This window comes from Lagopus muta, chromosome 15, assembly GCF_023343835.1.
Source record: "Lagopus muta isolate bLagMut1 chromosome 15, bLagMut1 primary, whole genome shotgun sequence".
NCBI classification, from domain to species: Eukaryota; Metazoa; Chordata; class Aves; order Galliformes; family Phasianidae; genus Lagopus; species Lagopus muta.
Genome location: NC_064447.1, coordinates 9032064 through 9058943, shown reverse-complemented (window position 1 = coordinate 9058943; position 26880 = coordinate 9032064). Strand labels below are relative to the sequence as shown.

Here is a 26880-nt window from a genome sequence, read left to right as displayed (position 1 = left end):
ATGGTGTGACTGCACCAGATAAACAGCAGTGACCCTAGCTGGGGTGGGTGTAGGGCTGGGGGCTCGTGCTGGGGCACCCTGGTACTGAGGAGCTCCATCATTTTGTCCTTTTTCCATGGGAGTGAATTGCATGTGCTCCATCCTCATTGTCCTGTCCAGGACAGCTCTGCATTCACACTGGATCCAATGATGTATTTCTGGAATAACCCCTATAGCGTGGCTTTGTAAGGGATTTTAGCCTTTAGTGTTCACCCACAAAGAGTGAGCAGTGGAAGGGTGATGCTAGAGCAGTGCTCAATTCTGAGCATCCCAGCAGGGTGAGCCTCATTGCATGAAGGCATGATGGGTTCCGGGAGTTCCATGGGGCAAATGGGTTTTGTTGCAGGGTGGGATGCTGCTCCCACAGCCCTTGCTCCAAACTTGGGGATGGCAATGCTGAAACAGCAGGTGCTGCAATAAAATAATGAGAACTGGCAGCGCCCAAAGAGATTATTATTATTATTATTATTATTATTATTATTATTATTATTATTATTATTATTATTATTAATTTTCCCTTTTAAATTGGAAGTGTTTCATTGTTACTTAATGTCTTGTTTGTGCCTTATTAATGGAGCCGGCTTGCACGGCTTCCTTCTGGTATGGCGGTGGTGTGCCTGGAACTGTGGCACTTCAGCTTTGTGTTGGTGCAGCTCTTATCTGCACAGACACATCCGCACCAGTGAGTGTGTGCATGGAGCAGCAATGTAGGGCAAATGTGACATCCATGGCTTTTTAATCCCGTGTATGAGATCAGTGGGTGCTGTTGTGCCTGGATGCCCCTAAAGAAGATTGCTGATTGCATGCAAGAAGAGAAATACGAAGTCATTTTTGTTGGTTTTGCATTGTGTGAGTGCAGCTGTGGGAAGGAGCGGAACTTTTGCAGGACTTTGGGGTCAGGTGGGAGTGTGGTTGGGGTGTCCCAAAGGCAGAACACCCCTGGGAGCTCAGGAAACATCATCCTAACAGGGAAATGTTAGCATAAGTTGTGAAGAGAATGAGTAGCAGAGCTGGCAGGAGGAACGGAGTACATCGGTGCAGAGAGCTTCATTGTGTGCTTGAGGCTGAGCAGGGGGAACTTGGGTTTGCTCATACCCAGAGGGGGGGTTTGTTGGAGCCCCATGGGTTCCAGCAGCTGCAGACAGCCACAGCTGGGAACTCTGGGATCAGTGACAGCACTCAGACAGGTCTTCCTGGGAAGTTCTGGAGCTGATGCTGGGGCTGAAATGAGAAAGATTTTGGATCATCTCAGTGGTGGATCTTGGCTTCAGGACACGGTGGTGAGAGCAGAGCGTGCCCATGCAGGGCACAGTGCTGGGTACCCCACAAAGCTGCTGCAGAAGTCCTCTTCCAAGCAGCTTCTGTGCAATTTATTTTAGAGATGAAGCTGGCAGAGCCCAGTGGCACTGTGCTCGTTTGGTGACTGGTGCTTTGGAACTGCTGCTGTAGCCACAACTCCTTAAAACTGAAGTAAAATGGCTCTTAAAGGTAATTTCTATGCCCCAGTAGGTGATTCTGGACGTGTTCCTTTCTGCAGCCTCTGTTCCCAGCGCTCGAAGCCCTGCGCATCCCTTGAGGTCACACCGAACCCGCTCCAGCATTGAATCATTTCCTGTTTTCCTCGGCTGCTGCAGAGCTGGAAGTGTTTGCAGATGGGTTGAACCCACAGTGTGGGGGCATGGGAACGCAGGGCTGAGCCTGCAATGAGCCCCGAGTGCTGTGCACCGTGTGTGCTGTATGGGGGCTTTCCTTTGGGGAAAATGTGTGTGGAGGGGTCACTGCTGAGTGGGTGTATAAGGGTGAAAGAAGCCCTGGGTGTTTCTTGGGTAGAAGTGCCCAAAGGAGGTCCCCACCCACCTCTACCATTTGCCTTTAGCTGGGGGGTAGGGATGTCTTTTCCAGATTTTTTGTTTTGTTTTGTTTTTTTGGCCAAGTTGGGAACACTGGGGGAAATTTCACATGTTTTTATAGTTGTTTTAAATGAAAGGTTGTAAGAGATCGTCCTACCGATAGATAGATAGATATCTGAGGTCTGATAGCAGGTGGGAGCAGTGTCGCTTTCCATGCAGATTTAAAATGGGAATGTTTTCCTTAAACCACAGACCAAAAAAAAACAACCCAAAGGTACTTCTATTTCTGAGCAGCTCCTGCCCAGGACATGGCTGTGCCGCTGTGCCTGGTGCACGAGAACAGCAGAAGGATAAAACCTGCTGTGTGCTGCTCCCTGTTAGCCCCAAGGAGCCATAAAGCATTTTGCACGTGATAGAGGTGAAGCGCCAAACTCCTCACATGCTCCACTAATATTTGCAGTGACCTCAGCCTGGATGTGCTGCAGGCACCTGGGGCAGCACCGTGTGCAGGGATGGTGCTTCCTCTCTGCAAAAACCCAGCTGCTCTGCAAAGACATCTGCAGGGCTTTCCCTCTCTGCCCAGCTCAGTGTTTCCATAGGCTCACTGCTAAGTGGCAGCAGAGCAGCTGTGCCGCGTGGCTCCAGGTGGGCACACAGATGATCCATCTCTGCACTGAGTGTGCTCAGTACTCCCAGTTATTCGTGGTCATTTTTGAGCTGGTTGCAGGACAGGGCTGCCCATCCCTTGGTGTCCATCTCTGCAGTGGCCAAGGATGCAGCAGCAGATCTGGGCATCACCCAGCTTGCTCAGAGCATCGCCGCAGGGAGGGACCAGTAGCAAGGTGAGGACAAAACCTTGAGCCATGCTGGAGTCAATGGGAGCCAGGCACGGTGCTGCCATCAATCAGTGCTGGGGGTTAAGGTGGCCGTGGGGTGGCAGCCCCAGGGTGGGGTGGGTGGGTCTGGGCTGCTGTTGGCTGAGGAAATGCATTTTTTGTTGTTGTTGTTTCAATTTCTCTGGAATGGTTTTGGACAATCAGTTTTCTAAAATAAACTCAATGAGAGGAAATCCATTTGTTAACCTGTCCCTGTTGAGCTGGAAGGAGGGGATGGTGTGCAGATATGTTGCTTCCTTCTCAACTTAATTCTGACCAAAGCCTATAAATCCAACACAATATCTTATCCTCCCTCCTTCCTCCTCTTTCTTTTTTAAATCAGGATTTAAACGGACAGAAAGAGCTGTGTCCACGCCTCTGCCACCTGAAGAAAGGCCCCAATGGTTATGGCTTTAACCTGCACAGTGAGAAGTCCCGCCCAGGGCAGTTCATCCGCTCGGTTGACCCCGACTCACCAGCATCCAGAGCAGGCCTGCGGCCCCAGGACCGCCTGGTGGAGGTAACCCACATGCAGCATGGTGCTTTGAGGCCCTTTTGTTGGGTTTTTGGGTCCTACCAACATGGGTCCTCCTGAAGATGGAGTGCAGAAGGGATGTGATGCTTATCTGGGAAGCGTGATGCTGAATCCAGCCCCAGTCCTGTGCCCTTTTCTGTCAGATCCATCATGCTGCTGGGCAGGGCAGGAGCCTGGAGCCAGGGAAAACACTTGGCAGAGAGATCTTAAAGCATAGGATTGTGAAAGATGGGGGGAAAAAAACCACTCTTGGAAGCGATTTCCTGTCCGCTTAGTGCCGAACAACAGAATTTTTGATGTTGCACAGAATTGCCCTCCCCTCGCCTTGTTTGTCTCTTGATGTTTTTACTGAAGAATGAGTTCCCCCATTCAAAGCGGCATGGACAGATGGACAGACAGCACTTGTTCCCAGCTGGGCACCACACCGTGCCCCCAGCCTGGCTCTGTCCCAGCACCGTAGCGATTTAATGCTGGGGCTGGGACACCCATGGTTGTGGTTAATAGCAGCGAGGGGTTTTGTTATTTATTTATCATCCCTTGGTCGAGTGCCCAGCACACACAAAGCAGCAAGGGGTGAGTTAGAGAGCTTGGAAACCTGATGCCCCCGCTTCGGCTCTTTGGGGCTCTGATAAATAATCGATGCTCCTGGCCCTGCTGTACAGTGTTGGGGTGGGAGAGCAGGGGCAGCCCCCTTTGGGGTCCCCCTATGGGTCAGTGTAGACAGGGTGAACCCTAGGGCAGGGCTGGGGTGATGGTGGGGTGCCTGTGGGGTGATGGTGGGGTGACCGTGGGATGCTATTGGTGAAAGTGCTGTGACTATGGGGTGCTGGTGAGGGTGGAGCATGGCTACAAGCCGGGCTGGCTCCTTGAGACTCTGTCTCCTGCAGTCTAAATGCTGGCACTGCAGGGGCTGCGCCAGCCCCAGGCAATGGGTGTGTTCATTTCTGAGTACGAACAATGCCTAGAAATCACAATTGTTCCCTTTCTGCCTGGGAGGAGAAATCCCATCCGCTGGTGGCTCACAGGTCGCGTGCGGTGAAGGGAAAATGAGTCAATACGTCAGGGACTGACAAGCACCGTGCTCTGCCTGGCCACTGGGACACGGGATATCCTCCCTTGTTGGAGAGGGACACCCAGATGAGCTCAGGCAGGATGAGGTTTTGGGAGCAAATTGAAGGTGAAGTCATTAGAGGGGAACCAGCAAGGTCCTGAGCACTCGTGTAGGTCGGGAGGTGGCAGAGCCTGGAGGCCCGGTGGAATTCAGGAGATAGAACCACAGAATCCTTTGAGTTGGAATGAACCTTTAAAGGTCATCTGGCCAACTTCCTGCAGTAAACAGATGGAGCATGTGCAGAGGTTTTTGGGGACGTCAGAGATGTCTCTGCTGCCACTTGACGCTGCTGCTTTGCAGGTGAATGGGATAAACGTGGAGGGGCTGCGGCACTCAGAAGTGGTGTCCCATATCAAGGCCAGAGAGAGCGAAGCCAGGTTGTTGGTGGTGGACCCTGAGACAGATGAGTACTTCAAGAAGCTGGGGGTGACCCCCACTGAGGAGCACACCAAAGGTGAGAGCCCGGTTCTGCCCCTGTGACTCACCAGGACACGGGTGGGATTTCAGGAGTGACAGAGTCATGTTTCCCTTGTCTCATCCCTGAGTGGTTTCCTGAGCACCACCCAGCTATTTATAAACAGTGAGAATACTCCCAGCCACAAAACAACTCATTATTTTTACACCGTGAATAATTAACAAAGGGACTGGCTGCCAGAAGGTGGCTGTGGGGTGGCGATGCTGTGGGATGTGGCGATGGGTGCAGCAGCACTCGGTGCAGGTGGTTCAGCTGTGGGGATGCTGTGCTGGTGGCACATCCCAGGGCTGCCTGGAGTCTGAGAGCAGAACACTGCTGTGGGGCTGCAGGGCGTGATGACCCCTGGCAGAGGAGCCTGAGGGTGCAGAGAGAATTGCAGAGAAGCCCCCATGTGCACACGCAGAGAAGGGCTTCACGCAGCAGCGATCACACAGATGTCCGCTGCAGGAATGTTTCCCTTGCTGCTGGAACCTGGCAGGGAAAGCAGTCTGTCCACTCCACACCCTGTCACCATCCAACCCAAGCTCGGTCAGGTGCTCCGTGGGAAGATTGGTTCAGAGAAATAGAGTCAAAGCATTCTGAGAGGTGAAAGTGGTGTCAGATGCTCTGAGTGGGCTCAAAGAGGAGCGGTGTGAGCTCTGTCTGCTGGCACGAGCACAAAGGGGACCTTGTTCTCAGCAGCAGGGACACAGCCAGGGCGCGAGTGCCGGGTGCTGGCTCCCTGCTCCTGCACCAGGGGGATGGGGGTGTAGTGAGGGGGAAGTCGGCCTCTTCTCTCAGGTAACAGCAATAGAATGAGAGGTGATGGCTTTGTGTTACGCTAAGGAGGGTTCAGGCTGGATATTGGGAAGCATTTCTTCTCTGAAAGAGTGCTCAGACACTGGCACTGACACCACCCTGGAGGTGATAAGAACTGTGATGTGGCACTGAGGGACATGGTCAGTAGGCACGGTGGGATGAGGTGGGGGTGGGCTTAGTTATCTTGGAGGTCTTTTCCAACCTTACTGATGCCATGATGCACAATGGCTGCGGAGCTGTAAGTTAGAAGCCCTAGGTTGCTGCAATTGCAAGCTGCTCTGGCACCGAGTGCTGCTCTTGCTTCACTGGGTGCTGTGTTGCACAATGAGTGCACACAGTGGTGTTCTCTGCTCGGCTGCTGTAGGCTGGGGCTGCTCAGGGTCCCACTGGGGCAACAGAGAAGCACAGAATGGGGTCTGTGCCCGCAGAAAGTCTTTGTGCTAAGTATAATTCAGTCACTAACCCTGTCACAATTAGCACATCTGTAGCACTGTGTCTCATCTGTCCCAGGCTGCCTTGAGCAGTGACTTGGTTGTGGGAACTGGCAGCTCATCTGCATTGAATTTGCCATTGTATGGAACATTATTAACACAAATTATTGGAAGTGGGCAATAATGTGCCAAGGTCCATGAAAGGCAGCAGGGTTGCTTGCCACATGCTGTTGCAACACCAAGATGCTGATTTCAGCAAAGAATGTTGGGCTGGTCTGTAAGATTTCCGATTAAACAATTCCCAGGAAAAATGATTTCACTGTCAAAAACAGGAATGCACTGGGAGTGCAGCTTAGGAAGTGGCTTAGTCCACCTCCTGGTAGGGGAGTTGTGATGAAAACAGGGTGCAATCAAATAAGGTTGGGATTGCAGAACATGGTTCTGGGGGACACGCGCTGGGTCTGGCTGAAGCTCCAGGGCAGGGGACACGCAGGGCTTACTGGGGCCATGTTGGGACTGCAGCCCCTGTGATGGAGCCCAGCCCGGCAGTCCCCATGAGTGCACTCACTGTTTCCTCTGCCTGGTCTGCAGGTGTGGTACCTCAGCCCATGACGAACGGATCTGCACAGATGCAGGTGAGTCCCTACCTGCTCCCTGGTTGCCTCAGAGCAGAGGGAACCTCCGAGCATTGCTGAGGTTCATTGAGCTCAATTAGCCGCTGCTGGCTAATTAGAATTGCGTCCTGCCGTAGCTTTAATTTCAGGCTTGCACAAGGCTGGGCTCAGCCCCTTTTGTGCCTTTTCCCCAGGAATGGCACCCTGCATGTGCCATCATCCCCGCAGGCACTGGAGTGCTGCACTGGGGGCTGGCTGTGAAGTTTGTCCCCACGTGGTTATTGGCTTTCATTGTTTCTGCCCCTGCACAACCTGAGCTAATGTTTCCATTTCCCACAGCTGAATGGAGGATCCACATCTTCATCTCACAGTGACCTTCAGAGTCCTGGGAAGGAATCTGAGGTAAAAACCCCTAACACATGCTGCCTTCTTTTCCCATACATATGTACATGTTTATGCCATGGTAAAAACACATTTACATGCAATTTCAGTTTCAAATTGTAGGCTTAGGAACGCCTGCATCCACCCAGCAATCAATACAGGGAGTTCTGTCATGCCTTGCCTTGTAAATCTGTGTGAGGTGCAGCCGTGAATGACTGCATTCCTTCCCCTTCACCAGGGTTGAAGATGTGCAGTGCCACATGGCTGTGCTCCCAGCAGTGCTCTGCAGCAGGGATGCACCTCCTGAGCACCCAGAGCTGGCCGGGCAGGGGGGGCTGTGAGCAGCAGCTGCATTCAGGGCAGAGTCAGGCACTTGCAGGCTGGCAGCTCCGTTTTGCTCTGAGCATTAAATAATGCATGGCCCAATTGCACAGTGCATGTGAACCGGTTTGTATCTGTGAGCCAGAGCGAAACTGGAAAGGTCCTCTTGCAGGAAGCACCGTGTGTGTATGCATTAGGGCAGCAATGCCAGAGAGCAGGACAGCCTTTAAGATGTTAAAAGTGAAGGTCTTTGTTTTTTGTGTTTGCCTGCTATGCTTATGTGAACATGGTGCATGCAAAACACTGCACTAGGGCACTTCTGCAGGCATAAAGACCAGGAGTTGTATTGTGTGCCAAAACCATGGCACAGATGTGCTGGTGCAGAGCAGGAGCTGCACATTGCAGCTGCTCTGGAGCTCACCTACTGAAAGTAGCTCTGGTGCAGCACCCAGCAGAGTCAGTCCTTCTTTGCCCTGTAGACCCCAAGGAAAGGTGAGGGCTGGGATAACCCAGTGCTGCGTGTTTAGCACAAAGCATTTGGGCTTGCGTATTAATTGTACCCTAGGGTACAATGTGTTTGTCAAATTTAACCTATTACAGGAATTAGATGGGCAATGGGGGCTTTTGGCTTGAGGGCACGTTGCAGCAGTGGCAGTGACTTTAGAAAGTCACTGATTTTCTTCCCATAAAGCACTTCTATCAGGCAGATAGAAAGCTGCACCCTTTTGTACAGTGCCCAAAGGAGAATGCACTGGGCAAGGCCAGGTGGGCAGGCAGGAGCCACTGGCGGCAGTGTAGTGATGAACTCTGTGGCCCTGCAGCTCCTGTGCTGGTTAAATCACAGACAGCACAGGGCAGGGGCTTTGACCTAGCACTGTGTGTGACGTAGAATATAGGATGATTGGGTTGGAAAGGACTTTGAAGATCATCCAGTTCCAATCCCCTGCTGCGGGCAGGGTAATTACTGCACTGATTTCCCAGCCTTGATCAGACGTAAGAGCCAGTGTTCCAGGTAAGGTGCCCAGAGAACACGTTCCTCATCCTTTGACATTAACAGAGCCTTGGGTGCACAGGGCTTGGATGCTGCTCAGTGGTTCCAACAGCCAGAGTAACAATTCCAATAAGGTCATCTGCTGATTCCATCTGTTCCTCCCTGCAGGATGGAGACTCAGAGAAGAGGGACCCGTTTGAGGAGAGTGGGTTGAGCCTGAGCCCCACGGCAGCTGAGGCCAAGGAGAAGGTGAGGGCCAAGAGGGTGAAGAAGAGGGCTCCGCAGATGGACTGGAACAAGAAGAGGGAGATCTTCAGCAATTTCTGAGCCCTGCTGGAAGCAGCGCTCATTGCCCTGCCCGGACGTTTGGAGGTGCCCGCAGCTCTCCTGCAGTGTCCACGTGAGATGCTTTGTGCTCTGCTCTTCACTGGTTGCTTTTATGAAGCGTATTTTAAAGTCTTTTTTTTTTTTTAAATTGTTATTATTATTATTGTTATTATTATTATTGTTACTCACCAGCGATTCTCATAAGACAAATGTGACCAAAGCTCCTTTCCTTGCTCGCTTTCAGCCTGGATGGCTTCCCGCTGTCCCCATTCCTGCTGAGAAAGGACTGGAAGAGTTTCACTCTTGTTTCTTACCTGCGTTATTTAGGCTTTTGTTACTGTTTTTTATTTGGGGTGTTCTGGGTCTGCAGGTGTCCCAGGCTGAGCCCCATGGGATGTTCTGTGCTCCTGTGCAGATGGGGGCACCTCACCGTGGTGGAGGGCTGGCATGCCCCTCATGATAGGAAAACAGACAGAGGCTGTGAATCACTCGCTAGCTTTGCTATGGGAATGAAAGTATTCTCATTGCTGTTGTTTTGAATGAAACCCCATCTGTTTCCAGTTAATGTAGGGACCTCCCTCCCCAGCAGCGACTCCTGTCCTGGCCCTGGCAACCCCTTTTCCACTTCTCAGTGCTGCAGAGGGGGATGCACAGACAGCACAAACCCAGTACCAGATGCCACCAACCTCACAAACTGCACAGTGTGAGAGATGCTGCAGGGCTGAGTGTGTCACTGCAGAGCCCTTGGGGTGGGCACACTGAGTCTGGCCCCACTCCCCCTGTGCTCCTTGGCCACAGGGTCAGCTATGGAGTAAACTCTGGTTAGGAGAGGTTTGATGTTGGGGCAATTGCTTTGGTTTTGTGTCCTCCTTTTAATACCAGGAATGTTTTCAAATCCTCCAAATGTAAAGCATGACAGCTGAAGTTGTTTTAAGCTCTTTATTGCTTGCCTTTGGCTGTGAAGGAGGAAAATGGAATGCAGTGCACCACAGAGAGTCCGGCTGTGAGGTCTGCTCCCCCCAGCAGCCCTGAGCTCCAGTGTGTGCTGGCCGTGCAGCAGTGGGGAGGGACTGGGCATCTGGTAAAGCCATGTTCCCCAGCTGAATGCAAATGGGCAGCGATAACTTGGGTGCTGATGACTCATCTAAACAAAAGACGAGGCTGCGACTTCGCTCTGTTACTCCCCAGAGCTGCTGTATTACAAGGTAGAGGCCTTTGGATTAGTCAGTGCACTATGGATATTGCCATGGCTCTGTGTTTCCTAAACACTGAACTAAAAGGTGCCTTATACCACGTGCTGCTCTCCCGGCTGCAGCACAGGGCCAGCGCTTGGCTGCTGGCTGGAGGGAGCACGGAACCCTCAGGGGCAGAGGAAAGGATTTCTCTTTTATGAAAGTGCAAACTGTTGATGGGCTGAATAGGTTGGGAAAAAAAAAAAAGGAGAGGGTCTGGTGCAGGTGTTGGATTATTGAGGATGAGACTGGCAGCAGGATGATGGCTCAGGATAAGGGGAGATTTTTTTTTTCTTCCCCTCCAGGACTCTGCCATTAGCTACAGACCTCTTTCCTACCCCACTTCAAAGACGATTAGCTCCTCTCATTTTAGTCCCTGAAATATCTGCTTCTACAAGAACTAAGAAAGTACTGAAGGAGCCCCACATTTCCACGGTATGCACATTGTTCCCAGTGCCTGCATAGCCAAACCCCACAGTACTCTGCTCTGTGCAGGGCAGAGTGCTCCCCACTACACCAAGAACTTAATCTATGATGCACGTTAAGAGCAAAGACTCATTTGTAAATACCACATTTCTCATACAAGACTGGACCACTGTAGTTAAGGGGGGAGGAAAAAGAAAGAACGTGTCGTTCTGAAAGCAGATCAAAAGAAATCAGGTGTGCAAATGCATACTGATAAGATTTTAAAATCTTAATCTCTGCTTAGTCCATGGAAATTGCTCCTGGTTAAAGCACTTATCGTATTTCTGACATCTTGTAGCTCAGTAGTAATTATTCAGTTCCTGTACATTTAACTTGGAAAAAAAAAAAAAAAAAAAAAAAATCAATAAAGTATAAGGCTGTTAGTTGTATTGTAAAAACATAATATACACTGTAATGTCAGTAATAAACTTTGTTTTCCCATGTACCACTTATTTACTCATTCCTCATCTGTGTGGTGAGAACTTGAGGGTGGTATTACTGCCTTCTTTAGCACATTATAAACTTTGCTTCCTCCCTTGCCTGTTTAAAGTGTAGCTGAAATGATCCCTTTGAAGCTCTGCACTGAAGTCAGTGTTGCCCTTTCTTTGAAGAACAAAACACACGCAGTGGTGGTGGCGGCCCTTGTGTCAGCTTCTGAGGTATGCACTAACCTGGATCCTGCAGCTACTGGAAACCCTGTCAGCATATTCAAAGAGTGTGAAGCTGGCTTTGTTACCTGCTGCCATGCTGTGCCTCCCCCATGACTCCTCTGCAAGCAGAACTCAAAGGTCACTTGTTCAGACTGTGGCTGCCTCTGACCCTGGCTTGTGACATCTCTAGCTGGACCTTACTGACCATCGTTCTCACTGCCAGGGCCAGGCAGGAGACTTAGCTGCCTGCTCTCAGCTGCTGGGCTGGTTGCTATGAGCTCACTGGTCACTGTGAGCTCTTCTTCCCCCACCCTGTGTTACAGAGATGCCAGCAAACCTCATGGGTATTAAAAATAACCCACCACCTTTATTGAACACATATTTACAAGCAGCAGGAAGTCTTGCATTTCTCCAACTGTTCCTGACACTGCACAGCCTGCTGCACTGTCGGGGCGCACTCAAGCATTCACATGGGGGCTGGAGCTGGCAGCACTGATGCAGCAGGACTACTGTGCTTTGAAGGACCCTTTTTCCTCTTGAGAGCTCAGCCACCAACAGCAGCTTCCCCTCCCTAAGAACGCTGAGCTGGCTGCAGCAGCCTCCTGTTTCTCTACAGTCACACAGCCCCATGCAAAGCACAACATTCCTACCGCTTGGCTCTGGGTTGAAGTGGCCTTCTTACTCTAGGCAGCCAGAATGGATTCTCAGAATCTCTTAGCAGCAGGGCATATGTCTTGATTAAGGCATTCTTTGCAGCGAGGATTCACAGGCAGGCAGGTCTGCTGGCCAAAGCCCACCAAGAGCCAGTTGATCTCCCTCCAGAGATCCCTGCAGTGAGAGAGAGAGTGAGCTTTTCAGTGCAGCTGCTTAGAGGGGTTAAGCAGCCCATGTTATTACACCGATACCTTTCACCTATTTTCCCAAACCACCTGGAAGCTAAGGACAGCCCTAGCTCCTCTTGATCCTTCTGAAGTGTGGGGGATGTGGAAGGACCATCACGTAAAGCACATGTGGTCATTTCTTTGTGCTAAGGCATGTGTCAGATGTGGAGATGTGACATTAGAATGTTCCACTTGTCAGTTGGTACTTGATACTGAAGATTAAGCATCTCTGAAGGTCAGAATCCAACCATGGCCTGCTACTGCTATGGCCATTAGGCTCAGCAGGGCTCCAAACAGAAAGGCACCTGGCTTGCATCATAATAAGTTTGTCTAGGAAAGCCAGTGTGGTATCAAGACCTCCAGGTACTTTCCTGAACTAGTGCTGACTGACACATTTAATAGCAAAGAAACCACTCAGTAGTTGAGATGCTGCTGAGACACCCTGAGAGCAAAGAGACATCTGCAGACAAGTTCATCCATAAGAAGGAGATCCACACTGCAGCCACTGAAAGCGCAATAGGATTTATGCAGATGTGGCTCCTCTGTCTAGCACAAGGCAGAAGGAGGCTGGGGGCTCACACCTCACCTGGGCAGCCAGTCCTCCAGTGCTACCCGAGTTTCCTCAGGGTATCTGGTCTCCTTCTTCACCCACTTCAGCCTGTTTGTGATCCTGTGCACATGGGTGTCCACAGCTAGGAAAGGAGAGCCCAGAGTTCAGGTGGGAAACATACATGCCTGAATGCAGAGAGCACAGCCAGGGCTGCCTGTCACAGCAAACCAGGTACAATGCCCTGCAATGGGCTTCCTTTGTAGCCCTGCAGGAATAGGGCAGGTGAAACACAAGGGGAAGCTCACTCACAATACAAACATGTTGGTTTCTTCCTAAGCTCAGAGCCAAAAGCAGACAGGGTGGGTATCTCATACCACACAGCTAGCAACACACTGACACAATCTTAGGCAGCCTTCCTACAAAGGTTTCCGCACTGTGATCTAGCAGGCACAGGGCAGCCTGTCCCAGGTTCTCTTCCTCCGGGTATTTCAGCTGCTGTTACGCAAGTTGCAATCTCTGCCCCTCAGTTTACCCAGATGGAAAACACATTTCATAATACCTACTAACACAAGAGGGTTTGTGAGGTTTAAACAAATGTTTATAAAGTGCTTTGAGCTAAAAAGCTCAGAATGCAAAGTATATTATTGTTAGATCAGCAGCGATAAACCTGTCTCTGTGGCTAATTGGGCAAAACCCAGGAAATTGCTGTAAACAGGAAGACTAAGCCTTGCCTCCTAAATCAAAACTGAACACGCAATTATTTGGAAAACAGTTGGCTAGTTTGGCTCCCAGTGGACTTCCCTCCCCCATAGCAGGGAGAGAACAACAGACCCTGAACACTGTTGAGCTCTCACACAAGAGCCACATTTTGCACAGCTGACAGTCACCAGTGGAGCTGCAGGGGTCAGCTGCTGCCCGCACTGACCTTGGGTTGTGGCAGTCATTCATCAGGTGGCACCACTATTGACTTTCCCAGGGCCCTCCATTAAGCAGCAAATTCACTTGGAATATTAATCCATCCCCAGAGTCCTTGGGTTGTGCTGATCTTCCAGCCCCATCTGCTGGCTCTGCAGGGCAGTCCTTTCTCTCTATAGTGTATCATGAACCACTGAATTGGTTTCAAGCAATTGGCACTAGAGACTAAGCTACACTTCTACCCTCCTAACAGCTTGCAGAAGCAACCTACCAAGCCTCAGGTCACCCTAAAACTACCTGCAAATCACAATTATCTCTTTCACTTGAAACCAATGAAATTTCAAAGTTCTATTTTACTGACACATGTTTTTGGACGCCTACCCAATTAAGCAATATTTGCTCTGCTTATCAGCATCTGAGCAGAAGGAGAGACTGCACTAGGGGATTTTTGCTTCAAATTTTGGGCAAAACAGTAAATGGGTCCACGCAATACATCCACTTTGAATGGTTGAGGATCGCACCCTGCATCCACCCAAGCACAACATGCACTCTGCACATGACTCAAGTGATGCTATTAGGTTTCCTTAGGGCAGGTAGCTTGCAATGAGCCCTCTCTGCTCAGGGATGGATCATGGAGGATTCAGGAACAGAGAAATGTGGAAAACACAGTTCAACCTACCTATCCCAGATACGCTGTTCCAAGCAATGTTCATAGCCAAATGGGCCATTTTGGGCCCAACTCCTGGCAGCTTCACCAACTCCTCCACAGTGCTTGGTATGTCACCCCCATAATTCTGCTTCAGGATGGCTGTTGTCTGCTTTATGTACTTTACCTTGTTCTGGAAAACCAAAGGGAAAAGCAGAAAAATCAAGTTGCCCTCCAATACAGGGGAAAGAAACAAAAACATTCCTTGGTGTGGGTTATGTGTGAGTCCATGTACTGGAGTTTGCAGAGGTGACAGAGATCTTAGATTTCTCTCTGAAAGCAAAATACTGAAAGCTGATTAGCTCTAACCTCCTCTGCACTCTGCAGGCACTGCAGCAAACAATCTTACTGTGAATACAAATCGCTAAAACCAGCATAAAAATACAGCCTTCAGCTTGACTCCAGGGAAAAGATCACCACAGGGCATGGAATAAAGGCTGAACACAGTAGGAAGTCTCAGACACAGGGCTGATTCACACCCACCTTCCACCTTCAGCACTTACTTTCTGCACAGGTACTGACCATGAGATACAGCCTGCAAAGGCCAAGCCACCCTCCTTGTGTCCCTCTCCTGGGCTTCTAAGCAGTCCCAGACATAGGACTTTGCATGGGAACAGGGGAAGGTGGAGGAGGTTAATGCACACAAACGTTAATCCTGCACTTACTCTCCAGAATCCAACAGGATAAATAATTTGCCCAAGCGTTGCATCATCCATCTGCAAAATGCTGTCAACCGTGAGGCCACGCTGCCTCAGGCGGAGCATGGCAGCTGATGTCACCTGGTCCTTAGTCTGGCTAGAGAGCATCAGAGACAGCAGAACTTGGTAGCGCATAACCTGGGGGAAAGGAGACGCTGAAAGGCTCTCTGAGATCCTTTTGCAGCTGGATTCTCCCACCCAGCACAACGCTGCTGAGCCAGTCTGTGTGTTCCCTCTGTGTCCCCCACGTCCCCAGTGCACAAAGAGCAGAGCCCTGCACTGTGTCCTTGCCTTGCTTTGTTTTTAGTACTGATGCAAATGCCCCCCTTCCCCACTGTTCCCATTCTGAGGGAACACACTGCCACTCCAGCAGGCCCCCGTCTTTCAACTGGCATCCCCTTAAAGGAGAGCTGCAAGAAGGAAGAAAGCCAATTTTCACTTCTGTGTTGCTCTAAGAGCATAACAGCAGGTTGGAGAGTTATCAGCTCTCACCTTCTCCCTGAACTGTTTTTCTGCTGTGCTACAGAGCCATCTTGATGAGCACCCTCCTTGGACTGCTGCAGAGACTTTTAAAGAAAGAAAGACATGCCTTCATGCCCTGCCAGCCAGCCCTGAAAGCACAGCCCTAATATGTTGTTGAGGTTTCCACTCTAAGTCCAAATTCACCTCATTTTTGCCTCATCCTCTGCTGTTGGTTCAAGCTGGCAACTCTCTGGTTTAAGCAGAGGACGAGCATATTTCATAGCTGTGTTTGCTAGTTAGAATGGGCTAAATGGGAGCAGATAACCCAGAACCGCATCACAAGGACTGTCTGAAGGCACTGAGCCAAGCACAGGACAGCAAGCAGCTGGCTCTTCTCTGCCCACAGGATAAGCCAGCTCCCTCCCACATGTACCTGTGCCATAACCTCCTGCACAACTGATCTCTGCCTTCAGACTGGATGCACTCTGTATTTATTTTGATGTTATGGAGATGCCCAAACCAGCACTATGCAGCCTAGTGATGCTCCTGGGATGCCATTACCTGCGGTGGTGCACTGGTGTCATAGCATTTATCCACTCCCATTTCATCCACGGGAGCATCTCGGTGCCTCCTCATCTCCCGGATGCGCTCCAGCTGCTGCCGCCAGTTCTCTGGCTCCCATGTGGGGCCAGAGGACTCAGGCCTGGGTTCAGCTTCATAAGCAATAGGGACCCGCCTTGTCCTCCTGCTGTACCTCGGGGCTGCACTGGGGACCAGGCCCCCTGAAAGAGGGAGATGTTCATGCCTGAAGCCAACACTTGCTGTCAGATATCATCACCTGCCCTACACCCAGTGTTCTGAGTGGAGACAAACACACCTTCCCCATAACCTCAAACCAGCAGCACTTCCTGTGTGGGCACAGCCGAAATCGGGAGCACCGCAAGAGAGCAAAGAAGGCCCTTACAGAGAGGCAGTGTCCCCACAGACAGATAACAGCCCTTCAAAACCCATCCCAAGACCCCCTCAACAACCCCAGCTGGGCTGCTGCTTTGAGAACAGCCCAGACTCCGCCCCCTACCCCGTCGGATACGCATCTAGGCCTAGCCCCTACCCCAGCCCTTAGCACTAATCCTGACCCTCACCCTAGCCCCACCCCGTACCTGCCCTCGCAGCTCCGAGCCTCCGAGCCGCCCGCCCACCGCCGCCAGGCGCAGCCGCGCACATGGCAGCAGCCCGGTACATCCGGGACTACCAATCCCAGAATGCCCTGCGAAGCAGAAGGCACCGGAAGTGTCTGGAGGGACTTCCGCCAGAGGCGGGGTCGGCGCGGCGCGTAGAGGGGCCGGGGCGGCGGGGCCGGGCCTGCGGCGGGTGAGCGGCCCCGGGCGCGGGGCTGCGGCCTATGGCTACCGCCTATGGCTGCCGCGGGTCTCCGGGGAGCGGTTGGGGTACGGGGTGCTGGGGGTCTGGGTGCCTGCGGGGCTGCTGCGACGCTTGTGCTGTGTCTCCGGGACGCAGCGATGGGTGTCCTGACGTGGGGGGCGGAGTGCTGGGCTGACCCTTGGAGGGCAGGGTGCCCCGCTGTGCTGAAGGCCGTCATGCTTAACGTGCTGCGTGCTTTGTCGTGGAGTCGTGTAATATCACCGGTTGAGCGAGACCCACGCACTGCTTTTGGGTTGGGAGCAATGGAAAGCGTGTTAGAAAGGCCCCCAGAGCCCCCCAGCCCCATGTCTCTGTGGGCTGGTTGTCTGCAATGGATCAGACCGGGGCCCCGTGCAGCCTGGCCTGGAAAGCCTCCAGGGATGGGGCACCCGTGGTTGAAGAGAGTGAGGACTTTGGTGCATGCCTGCCTCAAAGCGTGCGTGTCTGTGATTCAAAAATCAATTCAGAATGGTAAAATGGAGATTGCCATGTGCAGGCTGTGGTGGCGTTGGTCACTCAGAGCTCCCAGCAAATGGTTATTCAGTGCTGTCAGCCCTGGGCAGCTCAGTGTTGTCCTCGGCACTGGGCTTCTCTGTAAACAGCTTGAAACAGCAGAGCTGTTTGTAAATGCTGCATTGTGAAGCTTGTTTTTTTTCATACTTAAAGATTCTGCCTGGGCCTCCCTAAACAGTCACTGCTGTGTGTTTGCAGGGGCTCAGCGCTGCTTTCTTGTCAGCTATGGCAAAGCCTCAAAGCAAGGATTCGGGGCTGAAGGAGAAGTTCAAGAATCTCTTGGGGCTGGGATCATCCCGGGGAAGTTCAAAGTCATCAGAGGGCAAGCAAACGGAATTCATCATCACTGCAGAAATACTCAAGGTGTGAGAAATGTGTATAAAGGTGTAGTCCAGATTGCTTGGAAGGCAGAGGGCTCTCAGTCAGTTGTTTTGCTTTCTTTGTTGCCATGTGTTCTTGCCTTTTTACCTTTTCTCTCAATTCACTCTCTAGTGAAATGCATGTAAAATTCATGGAGTTAGAAGTTACAGTGTTTTAATTAAGTGTTCAGATAGTTTTGAGATATTTTATAGGGTGATGTTATTCTCTGTTGTGACAGATTACAGACTCAAAGTAAGTTGCTTTGCATTGATAGTCTGAGCTTGATGAAGTTTATGTAGTGGCTGTTAGCTCAAGCTGAAAACTATTTCTATTTTATGAAAGGTTAAATTTTTGTGGAAGAAAAACTCAGATGGTTCCAGTAATTGGTCTGGTGAGTCTGTAAACGGAATAGTTAGCAGACAGAGAGGGTGACACGTAGAAGGGGGAAAGAGATCAGGATCTCTTATTGTCTGTGCTGAAGCAGCTGAACTTTTACCAGCTGGAAGCTGGAGAGAGACTTATGTCCATCCTTTCCCTGCCTCCTGTCTACTCAGTAAATGCCACCGTCAGAGTTATTAAATTTTCTGAAGAAAGAAATCGAGTTGTTCTGTCCTGGAGGTGAAAAGCTGCTTGGCTCCAGATCTGGGAAGGTTCTCGTTTTGGTGAATCATCATGTGCTCATGCAAAAATGTTGTTGGAGAGATTCCTGAAAAGTTCCAGTGATGATGACTAATAGATAATTTTGGGCAAATGTCTTAATTCCTTTTTCAACGGCCCTGTAACCCTTTGAGAAATGACTTACTGTTTCTAGAAAGATAAACTGTTGGCTTATTTCTGCATTTTATTCCAGGAACTGAGCATAGAATGTGGATTAAGTAATAGGATACGAGCAATCAGCCAAATCTGTGAAGTGGCAAAAACAAAAAAAATTGAAGAGGTAAGTTTCAAAGTGTTCAGTGAGTGTTTGAAGCATAAAATGTAAACAGCAACTCTTAGCCTACCATAAGAAGTTCCTGTAGTTCAGACTGCCTTTTCAAATTGGTAATCCCAGAAGCTACATGTTATGCTGTCCAAACCTGTAGTAAGATGGCTCGCGTGCCAAGGAAATTAGTCTTGTTCAGTCTGCCAGCTGTGGTGGAGAGAGCATGTAGCTGTTGGGCTTTATGCGTGAAATGGAAGGATAATGCTGTAAATATTTTGGTCTGATCAGGACAGTGAACAGGAGATGATGTTAATCCTGCAGGGAGGGCATTTACTGGCTTCCTGTCCTGTTAATAAGCTACTTCCAATTGGCTTTAAACTCACCGTGTGTTTGGGTGAAGGTTTCTGCACAAATGTCATGTGAATGAGGAACTTCAGTGACTGGGGTGCAGGTTGTCATACGGGCCAGGAACTGGTGTCTCACATCCTTCACCAGAGCTTATGACAGGCAGGTGGGAGTGTCCCTCAAAAGGAGAACTCTGGACGTGAAATCCTGAGGATCTTGTTTATTAACGTGCAGTAATTAGTGGCTGACCTGCTGGGTGAAGTTCCTAGAAGAAGCTTACCTTTCCTTATACTGCCTCTCACGTTTGTTTGCAGCATGCAGTGGAAGCAATATGGAAGGTGGTAGCTGATATGCTCCAGCCTGAGCGCCCAGCTGAAGCCAGACATGCTGTTCTTCATCTCCTAAAGTCAATCATTCAAGGGCAGGTGAAAACAAACTATAGAAAAAACACTATACTTAAACTTGGATTTGTGTCGAGTATGAATGTGAAAAGATATTGGGCAGCCTTTTTCTACGACTTTCCACATTTCTTATTTTGGTGCTTTAATTTAAATCCAGGCACAATGCAGCAAACTTCCTACAGTCTTTGTTCAGACGTGTCAGTCCCAGTCTGCAGCAGTTTTTGATATTTCAGCATGTCAGAAGTGCAGCAAGTTCTCTATGAGATGCTTTCCTAGTCTGGCCAAGTTAAGCATGCTGTGAATTCTTCAGATGTCACAGTGTGCTGTTCAAACATAAGACTGTATCAGACCAAAGTTCTACTTTGCTGTATCCTGTAAGGGTAGTGGGAGATGCTTAGGAAAAGAGTAAGCATCAATTCTGTTTCACTCTGTTTTATAAATGCTCTCCTGGCAGTGCTGTCAGTTGTGGTTTCTGTGGGTTGCTTTGTGTATTGGATGCTGTCTGTGTGGTGCTGGACAAAATAGCTTTCAAGTCCTGAATGCTGATAAAGAAATGTTAGAGCAGTCCTGTGCAATTGCCAGTAGAGACAGAGAGTTATTTTTATAGCCTGTAGAAAAAGAAAATAATGTCAAGCATCAAGTTTATTGCTACAGCTTTTGATCAGCTCTGGGCCTTCTTTAGTGACATTGTTATTTCTCCACCTTCTTCTCCTACCCCTACCCCCCTTCTTTTTTTCCTAAGGGTGAGAGATTAGGAATCCTTAGAGCACATTTTTTTAAAGTTATTAAGGACTATCCCTCCAATGAAGACTTGCACGAACGGCTTGAAGTGTTTAAGGCTCTAACAGAAAATGGACGATACATCACTTACTTAGAAGAAGAGTTAGGTGAGTATTTATTCCTCTAACGTTTGCCTGTAATAAGCCAAGTGAGAGGCATCCAGCAGTGTGAGAAAAAGGCAGTAGAGATAATGCTTCTGGGCAGAAAGCTGGCTGTAATGATTTGTTTTCTCCCTTCAGCTGACTTTGTGCTGCAGTGGATGGATGTTGGTTTGTCTTCAGAGTTCCTTTTGGTTTTAGTGAACCTGGTGAAATTCAACAGCTGCTATCTGGAAGACTATGTAGCTGATATGGTCCAGTGAGTGTTTTTTTTTACCCTTTAATTGTTTACAGGGCAAAGCTGCAGATTAATATGCAGATTAGTGGAATCTTTTTAATCTGATCTGGATCTCTTTTGTTCTGGGTCATATCTGACAATTCTGACAAATATTTGAGTTTTTTACAATGTTCAGATCCATTTTAGTTTAAAATGTTGCATGTAATTTCCTCGTTTCATATGATGTCTGCTGTTTTATTAACAAAGGCATAATGAGAGGTTATTCAAGTGCAACTTTAAGCTAACAGTTTGTAAAAGGTTGTACTGTCCAGTGTCCTTAGAAATGTTATAAAATGCCAAAGTAGGGAGAGTGATAAGAGAAAACTGCATGCCAATTTACTTTTCTGTTTTAGGTCTTTGTAATTTGCTTAAATCTATACTAAGCAAACAATCATAATTAAATGTTCTTTCTTAACAGCAAGATATGCATCTTGTGCATTCAGACTTCATCATCTGTGGACATTGAGGTCAGTGGTTTGAGTCTGTTTTAATACTTCAGAGTTCTCTGAAATTCTTTGAAACCAAATCTGTTAGAAATAAAATCAGGTCATCAGACTCTCATCCCAGTTTATTCTCATCTTAGAAGAGAACTAATACAGTGTTATGAAGTGTTTGTAAGCCAGAATATCTCTTACAACAAAACTAATTTTATTCCAAAAGAAGCAGAGCATGCATAAGTTTATTAAGCAAATTTTTAACAGTGGTTTTTATGGGTTACTTTTTATCCTGCATTAAAAAAAAAAACAAAAGAAGAAAGATGTATCTCAGTCTTTATTAACTTCCACAAGATTTCCTGCGCCTGTCAGCCTAGGATTTAACCTGCTTTATTCCTAAGGAAGTGTGTAACCATGTTATCTTTCTCTCTCGAAGATTTCCTTGCAAGTTTTAGATGCTGTTGTTTGCTATAACTGCCTGCCGTCAGAGAACCTGCCAGTATTTATTATCACGTTGTGCCGTACCATCAATGTGAAGGAACTCTGTGAGCCATGCTGGAAGGTCAGAACTTTTAATGAGTTCTTTGTTTCTTCCTCGCAGATGAAGAGCCACATGCCTGTGAACGTGTCATGCTTCTAAAAACAAACCAGAAATTAAATTGTTTCAAGCATCAAGGGCTCAGCACATTGTTCATGTAAATTCTGTCATTTGCATGCACTAAGCTGTGCTTTCAGCTGATATGGCAGCCTCCCTTCTCTGTTGTGGCATGGAAATGGCATGGAACATATTTATTTTCCATAAGCAGTTATGATTATCCAGCTGAATGCATGTTTAGGGTCATGAGTGTTTTAACAGTTGGATATGTGAGTGTTGTCTTTGCACTTCCAGCTCATGCGCAACCTTTTGGGAACTCACTTGGGACACAGTGCCATTTACAACATGTGCAGGATCATGGAAGACAGGTAAAGAGGGCATATAACAAAACCCTAGTAATTCAGTAGAAGTCACACTGAGGTAAACTGGGGAGCCACTGACCTCAGTAGGACAGGCTGGGAGTTCTGGTTCTTAGAAGTGAATCCTTTTCCTAATGAAACTGCCAGAAATGCTCATTTTCAGCTTTTCTGAATGTAGTTTTCCTTCATTTAAAAATAAAATCATACTAAAAGGTTTTCTAGATTTTATGTTTATAAATTGCAATGCTCTAATGTGCACAGCTGGAAATTATGACAGTGTGTATTGCTATTGAGTCTTGTGCCCCAAAACAATGTCTGTTTGCAGAGCTTACATGGCAGATGCAGCCCTGCTGAGAGGAGCAGTGTTCTTTGTTGGGATGGCTCTCTGGGGTGCTCATCGCCTCAATTCACTCAAGAATTCCCCAACTTCTGTGCTGCCTTCGTTCCTCAAGGTAGGATGGGATGCTGGAGAAATGTTTTAATCAGTTGTGTGTCTGGACCTGTACAAGTTTAGGGTAAAACTGTGATCCCCTTCACCAAAGGGATCTTTGCGTGGCTGAAAGATATCAGTTGGGTGATGTGTAAGGGAATAAAACAACAAAGCTTTTAGGTTTAAAACTGAGACTTCCTTCTAGGATATTTCTATAACTGTTGGCCAGCAGCGCAAACTCTGAATTCCCTTTATTAAAAGTCTACATTGTGGATGCTAACTTAAAAAATAAAGATGAAGCATAAACTTGCACTTTTCCTAATGTGTGGTACAGAAATCTGAGGGACAGTATCTTCAGAGCTCCCTTAAAATTTTCTCATTCAGGAGAATCAAGCAGGAGTTACTAGCTTTAGAACCTCACAAGCCTACTCTTCTATGATAGGGCTGAATTTGGCAGTTGATCGACAGCTGCTTGCGGAAGCGTGTAACTGTGCTTCATAAGAGTTCTTTGCTTTGGCCTTTGTGTGAATAGACTTGGGTGCATTTATCACAGGCCTTCATGCTACCTTTTTAATGAGTAAGGCGTGTTTCATTTTAGTTCAAGAGGGTTTCTGACCGCTGTTTTCCAGCTGTTAACTGACTGAAGCACTTTGTATTCCAGGCCATGACATGTCCCAATGCAGTTGTATCTTATGAGATAGTTCTGTCCATCACCCGCCTAATAAAGAAGTATGGGAAGGAACTGCAAGCTGTAACCTGGGATATCCTCTTGGACATCATGGAGCGATTACTGCAACAGCTGCAGGTAAGTGTTGAGCCTATCTTGATGCACTTTCAATTAAAAGACCTTCCCATAAATATTTCTGCAAATTGATCTCATTTGTACACTCTGGTGACCTTTGAAGTCAAAGGAAGGTTTAGCCCAATTCTTGATACTGTGCTTATCAGCTGAGTTTTCTGTTTGTGAACAGTTGATATTTTCTGGTACAGTGTAAGTCTTCCAGGAATGTTTTTATCTCTATTTCAGAGTTTAGAGAGCCAAGAACTTAAGTCCATTGTACATGATCTTTTGACTACAGTAGAAGAACTTTGTGACCAGAATGAATTTCATGGTTCTGAGGAGAGATTTTTTGAGCTGGTGGAAAGATGTGCTGATCAGAGACCGGTAAGACGTTCCCTGGTAGCTTCTTTGTGGTCAGTTTAAACTGCTTTGTTACTTGGTACAGTTGGAAACAGTGAGTCCTGAAATAGCAAGTGGTTAGAAAACCTCAGCAAGGACTTACATTCGCATGAACCTTGTTCTTAGAGGGAGGACAAAAATGAATGTATTGCTTTTGCTTATACACTAAAAAAAATTCTTGATCTTTCCATGAAAGGAATCTTCTGTATTAAACTTGATAGCATACAGAGCTCAATCCATTCATCCTGCCAAAGATGGCTGGATCCACAACCTGCAGATGTTAATGGAGAGATTCTTCAGGTATGAAATCATAACTTTATGAATACAAGGTATTTTTGAATGTTTCTTGCCACCTTTCCCTGTTAAATAATTTTGTTTTCTAAGTTCTAATGTTAGTGAATGACTGCTAAGAAGTACAGTAGTTCCAGGGCACAGTATGTGAAAGGATTTGTTTAGAAGAAGAAAAACTTTCCACTGAGTTAAGTTCCCTTTTTTTCCCCCTGTCCTTTATTACCATTGGTTGGTGCTATTTCACTTCACTTAAGCAGTTACATGCTCCACTGCACAACACTCTAGTTCTGAGAGCAAACAAGACTTTGCTGTTCAGCCACGTGATTGTATGTGGCAGTCCAGTATTAAAGTAATAACTGTTGTTGAGTTGGCACTCCTAGAAGTACTTCCATGCTCTAAAATACCATCATGTAGCAACAAAAAAAACTTAGGTCTCATTTGTGAAATGTTGCTGAAGAGCAGATCCTTCCCTCTGCTGTCTGTTTGGTTTTGGATTTGCTCACTGGAGTGCTTGCCCTTCAATACTTCTAGTTTGGACTGGAAGTGGAAAAAATGCAGTTATAGGTCTTCAGTAGGAGTAAAAGCTGAATTGTAGGAAAAATCTGAATTGGGATTCTAGTTTCCATTTGTTCCTGAATCCGATCTTATATAGGGAGATATTGACTGAAGGCTGAACTGATCTCTAATGTTTATTGCTCTGACTCAAAAAGTTTCTTAGTTTATTTTAATTTTACTTTCCTTTTTTCCCTGTTCCCTCCCCTAAATAGCAGCAACTTTATTTTACTCATCTTGAATTTGCTCTTCCTATTTTAGGAACGAAAGTCGCAGTGCTGTTCGTATTAAAGTTCTGGATGTCTTGTCCTTTGTACTGAGTATTAACAGACAGTTCTATGAGGTGTGTGTTAATCTGTTTCTGATGATTGCATGTGTGATCTTAAGGGGGTGGGCAAGGCTTTGATGTGGCACATTTTGTGGTGTTGTCTCTTCCACTGAATGGTGCACAGAATTGTGCTTTCAGCGTGACACACAACAAATGTTATTTCCAAATGTTTGTAGGAGGAGTTGCCTTTTAATTGTCCTCAGCCAAATAAAGGTGTATGCAAGTTGCAGTGTGAGGTGCTGTGAAATATTTTGGGGACATCCTTGCTTATGGGTTTCCCTCCCTGTTTAAAAATCATTGATTTCATTTACGTTTTGTTTGGAAAAACAGAATTGGTCTGAGAGACAGAGTTGATATAAAAGTTTTGTGAAGGCGTGAGGTTTGGGCAGGTCTGACATGAGTGGATTGACTTGACTTGGTGCTTCCAGTTACCATCCAAGATAGAAGCTGTCTGAAAGAGAAGTTGCTCAAGAGCTTTGGGGATGTCTTCAGCTCCCTGGAATGTACCCAGAGCGTGTCAGAGGGCAGGAAGGGGCAGAGTTGCTTCTTGGATTTCTTGAGGGTTTATGAAAACTTGTTGCTGTTGTATGTTTCCTGCCCGTCAGGAAACCAAGTCATAGAATTCCCTTAGCCCAGGTTCAAATAGACTGATGTCATCTGTAGGATAGATGAAAAGCCAGACACTAAGTCTGAGTTCAGCAAAAAGCCATACGTATTTTGGAGAGGAGTGTAAAGAAATACTCAGCTGGAGGGAAGTGTAAAGATCAAGGCACATAACAGTTGAGAATCAAGCCCAGTACCAGTGTTCTTTTCATGCTGTTTGTCTCTTTAACATGCTTATTGACAAACTGACAGCAAAATGTCCAGGCTTATTCACGTCTGTTCTCTTGCAGGAAGAGCTGATAAACTTGGTTGTGATCTCTCAGCTGGCTCACATTCCAGAGGATAAAGACCATCAAGTTCGAAAACTGGCCACTCAGCTACTTGTAGACCTTGCTGAAGGCTGCAACACACATCACTTTAACAGCTTGCTTGATATCATAGAGAAGGTGAGGTGGATTTTGGTCAGCTGTCAGAAGCATCACACTGGCTTTAGGCAGATCCTCCTGCTGTGGCTGAGACTAAACTGAATGTCATCACTTGCATAGGTCAATGGGTGCTGTAAAATCGCGGGGTTTTGTGGGATGCAGATAGTGGAATTGAACTTTAAAAACCTTACCAGCACCCATCCAAGCTACGTAACAAGTCTTGCAGAATTTCTGGCAAGGATAACTTGCTGTAGTCTTGTTTGACCTTTCAGGATAGAATTATGGAGAATTTGTGTCGTAGATCTCAAGTGTTCTGCTTTGTTTTAAAAAGGTGGCTGCTCATTCTCTCTCATCTCCCTCTGAGCTGGAAGAGAGGGATTTGCTATCATATTCAGCTTCTTTGGAGGATGTGAAGACAGCAGTTCTTGGACTTCTGATAATCCTTCAGGTAAATCTGGAAGAGCATTAAACAGATCCTCTTCCAAATAGCCTTCTACCGGACTGCAGCTTTTTTAGATAACTGTTTTGTTATTAAATGCTCTGTCTTTTGTTTTATCACTTAACATTTAACTCTTTTGGTCATTTATTTTGTTTTTGGGTATTGTGTGACTGTTTGCTAGATGTTTTATTTTCTCTTCTTTCCACTGCACAGCAAATACACAAACATTTTCTTGTGTGGAGGGCAGATGTGTTCATAAATTGTAGTAGAAGGGGAGTGGCTTATAACCTTGAATTGTGTTTGGACAGCATATCTTGAGGTGCATCTTAAGCAGTTGTGAAGAACTAGTTGTTCTGGACTCTGCAGAAATGAATTATTCTGGAATCTGCAGCAGTTCTGATCAGAAATGTCCTTTTATCTTGCTTTCAGGAGCCAGAATTAGCAACGTTCTTGAATTCTCAGTGCAGATTTCTAAATAACTAGCATCAGTCTGCCTTTAGATTGTGTTTCTGTTCCTCTGTAGACAAAACTCTACAGCTTACCTTCCAGCCATGCCACGCGGGTGTACGAGATGCTGATTCACCACATCCAGCGCCACTATCTGTATGCCTACAGCCTTGCTGTTGCTAGCAGCATCAGATTGCAGGTATGAGCAGTAACACATGCATGCTGTCTCTGAAAATCTCGGGATGCAGGTGGGAAATGTGTTATGTAGAACTTGTCAGAAGCAAAATGAAGTGTTTCTTGGCTGGTACATGTACAGAACTAACTACAGCATCCTGAAAAAAATCCCTTTGTCTATACCTGCAGGGGGGAGTT

General features: G+C 47.6%; 3 protein-coding genes across 12 annotated transcripts in view; 2 read left to right on the top strand and 1 right to left on the bottom strand.

Moving 5' to 3' along the window:
• Positions 1-10783, top strand: part of SLC9A3R2 (SLC9A3 regulator 2) — a 28115-nt gene extending 17332 nt beyond the window's left edge. The window contains exons 3-7 of the mRNA XM_048961703.1: positions 3108-3284; positions 4711-4864; positions 6706-6749; positions 7068-7130; positions 8590-10783. Of these exons, the coding sequence (XP_048817660.1) occupies positions 3108-3284; positions 4711-4864; positions 6706-6749; positions 7068-7130; positions 8590-8748 (597 nt within the window). The 3' untranslated portion in view covers positions 8749-10783. The remainder of the gene's footprint in view (positions 1-3107; positions 3285-4710; positions 4865-6705; positions 6750-7067; positions 7131-8589) is intronic.
• Positions 10665-16553, bottom strand: NTHL1 (nth like DNA glycosylase 1). Of its 4 annotated transcripts, XR_007379990.1 has the most exons (7): positions 16468-16553; positions 15869-16089; positions 14813-14983; positions 14121-14280; positions 12563-12668; positions 11746-11923; positions 10665-10777 (listed from the first exon to the last, which is right to left on the bottom strand). XR_007379990.1 is itself a non-coding variant. In XM_048961704.1 (6 exons), the coding sequence occupies exons 1-6, from the start codon at positions 16547-16549 to the stop codon at positions 11800-11802; spliced, it is 864 nt and encodes a 287-aa protein (XP_048817661.1). In that variant the 5' UTR covers positions 16550-16553; the 3' UTR covers positions 10783-11799. The 4 variants fall into 4 exon arrangements, 3 of the variants coding, with proteins under 3 accessions (XP_048817661.1, XP_048817662.1, XP_048817663.1); XM_048961704.1 differs by lacking the exon at positions 10665-10777 and having other exon boundaries at positions 10783-11923; XM_048961705.1 differs by lacking the exons at positions 10665-10777; positions 12563-12668 and having other exon boundaries at positions 10783-11923.
• Positions 16554-16592: 39 nt separating this feature from the next.
• TSC2 (TSC complex subunit 2) overlaps positions 16593-26880 on the top strand; it is a 31331-nt gene continuing 21043 nt past the window's right edge. For 6 of the 7 annotated variants that reach the window (XM_048962392.1, XM_048962391.1, XM_048962390.1 and 3 more), the window contains exons 1-17: positions 16664-16755; positions 17441-17605; positions 18453-18539; positions 19184-19294; positions 20013-20157; positions 20290-20407; positions 20844-20892; positions 21296-21421; positions 21749-21822; positions 22139-22265; positions 22905-23048; positions 23271-23408; positions 23620-23723; positions 24528-24609; positions 25488-25643; positions 25954-26070; positions 26585-26707. In XM_048962392.1, coding sequence (XP_048818349.1) covers positions 16723-16755; positions 17441-17605; positions 18453-18539; positions 19184-19294; positions 20013-20157; positions 20290-20407; positions 20844-20892; positions 21296-21421; positions 21749-21822; positions 22139-22265; positions 22905-23048; positions 23271-23408; positions 23620-23723; positions 24528-24609; positions 25488-25643; positions 25954-26070; positions 26585-26707 — 1899 coding nt within the window. In that variant the 5' untranslated portion in view covers positions 16664-16722. Of the gene's footprint in view, positions 16756-17440; positions 17606-18452; positions 18540-19183; positions 19295-20012; positions 20158-20289; positions 20408-20843; positions 20893-21295; positions 21422-21748; positions 21823-22138; positions 22266-22904; positions 23049-23270; positions 23409-23619; positions 23724-24527; positions 24610-25487; positions 25644-25953; positions 26071-26584; positions 26708-26880 lie in introns of all 7 variants that reach the window. The other variant, XM_048962388.1, reaches the window with a different exon arrangement.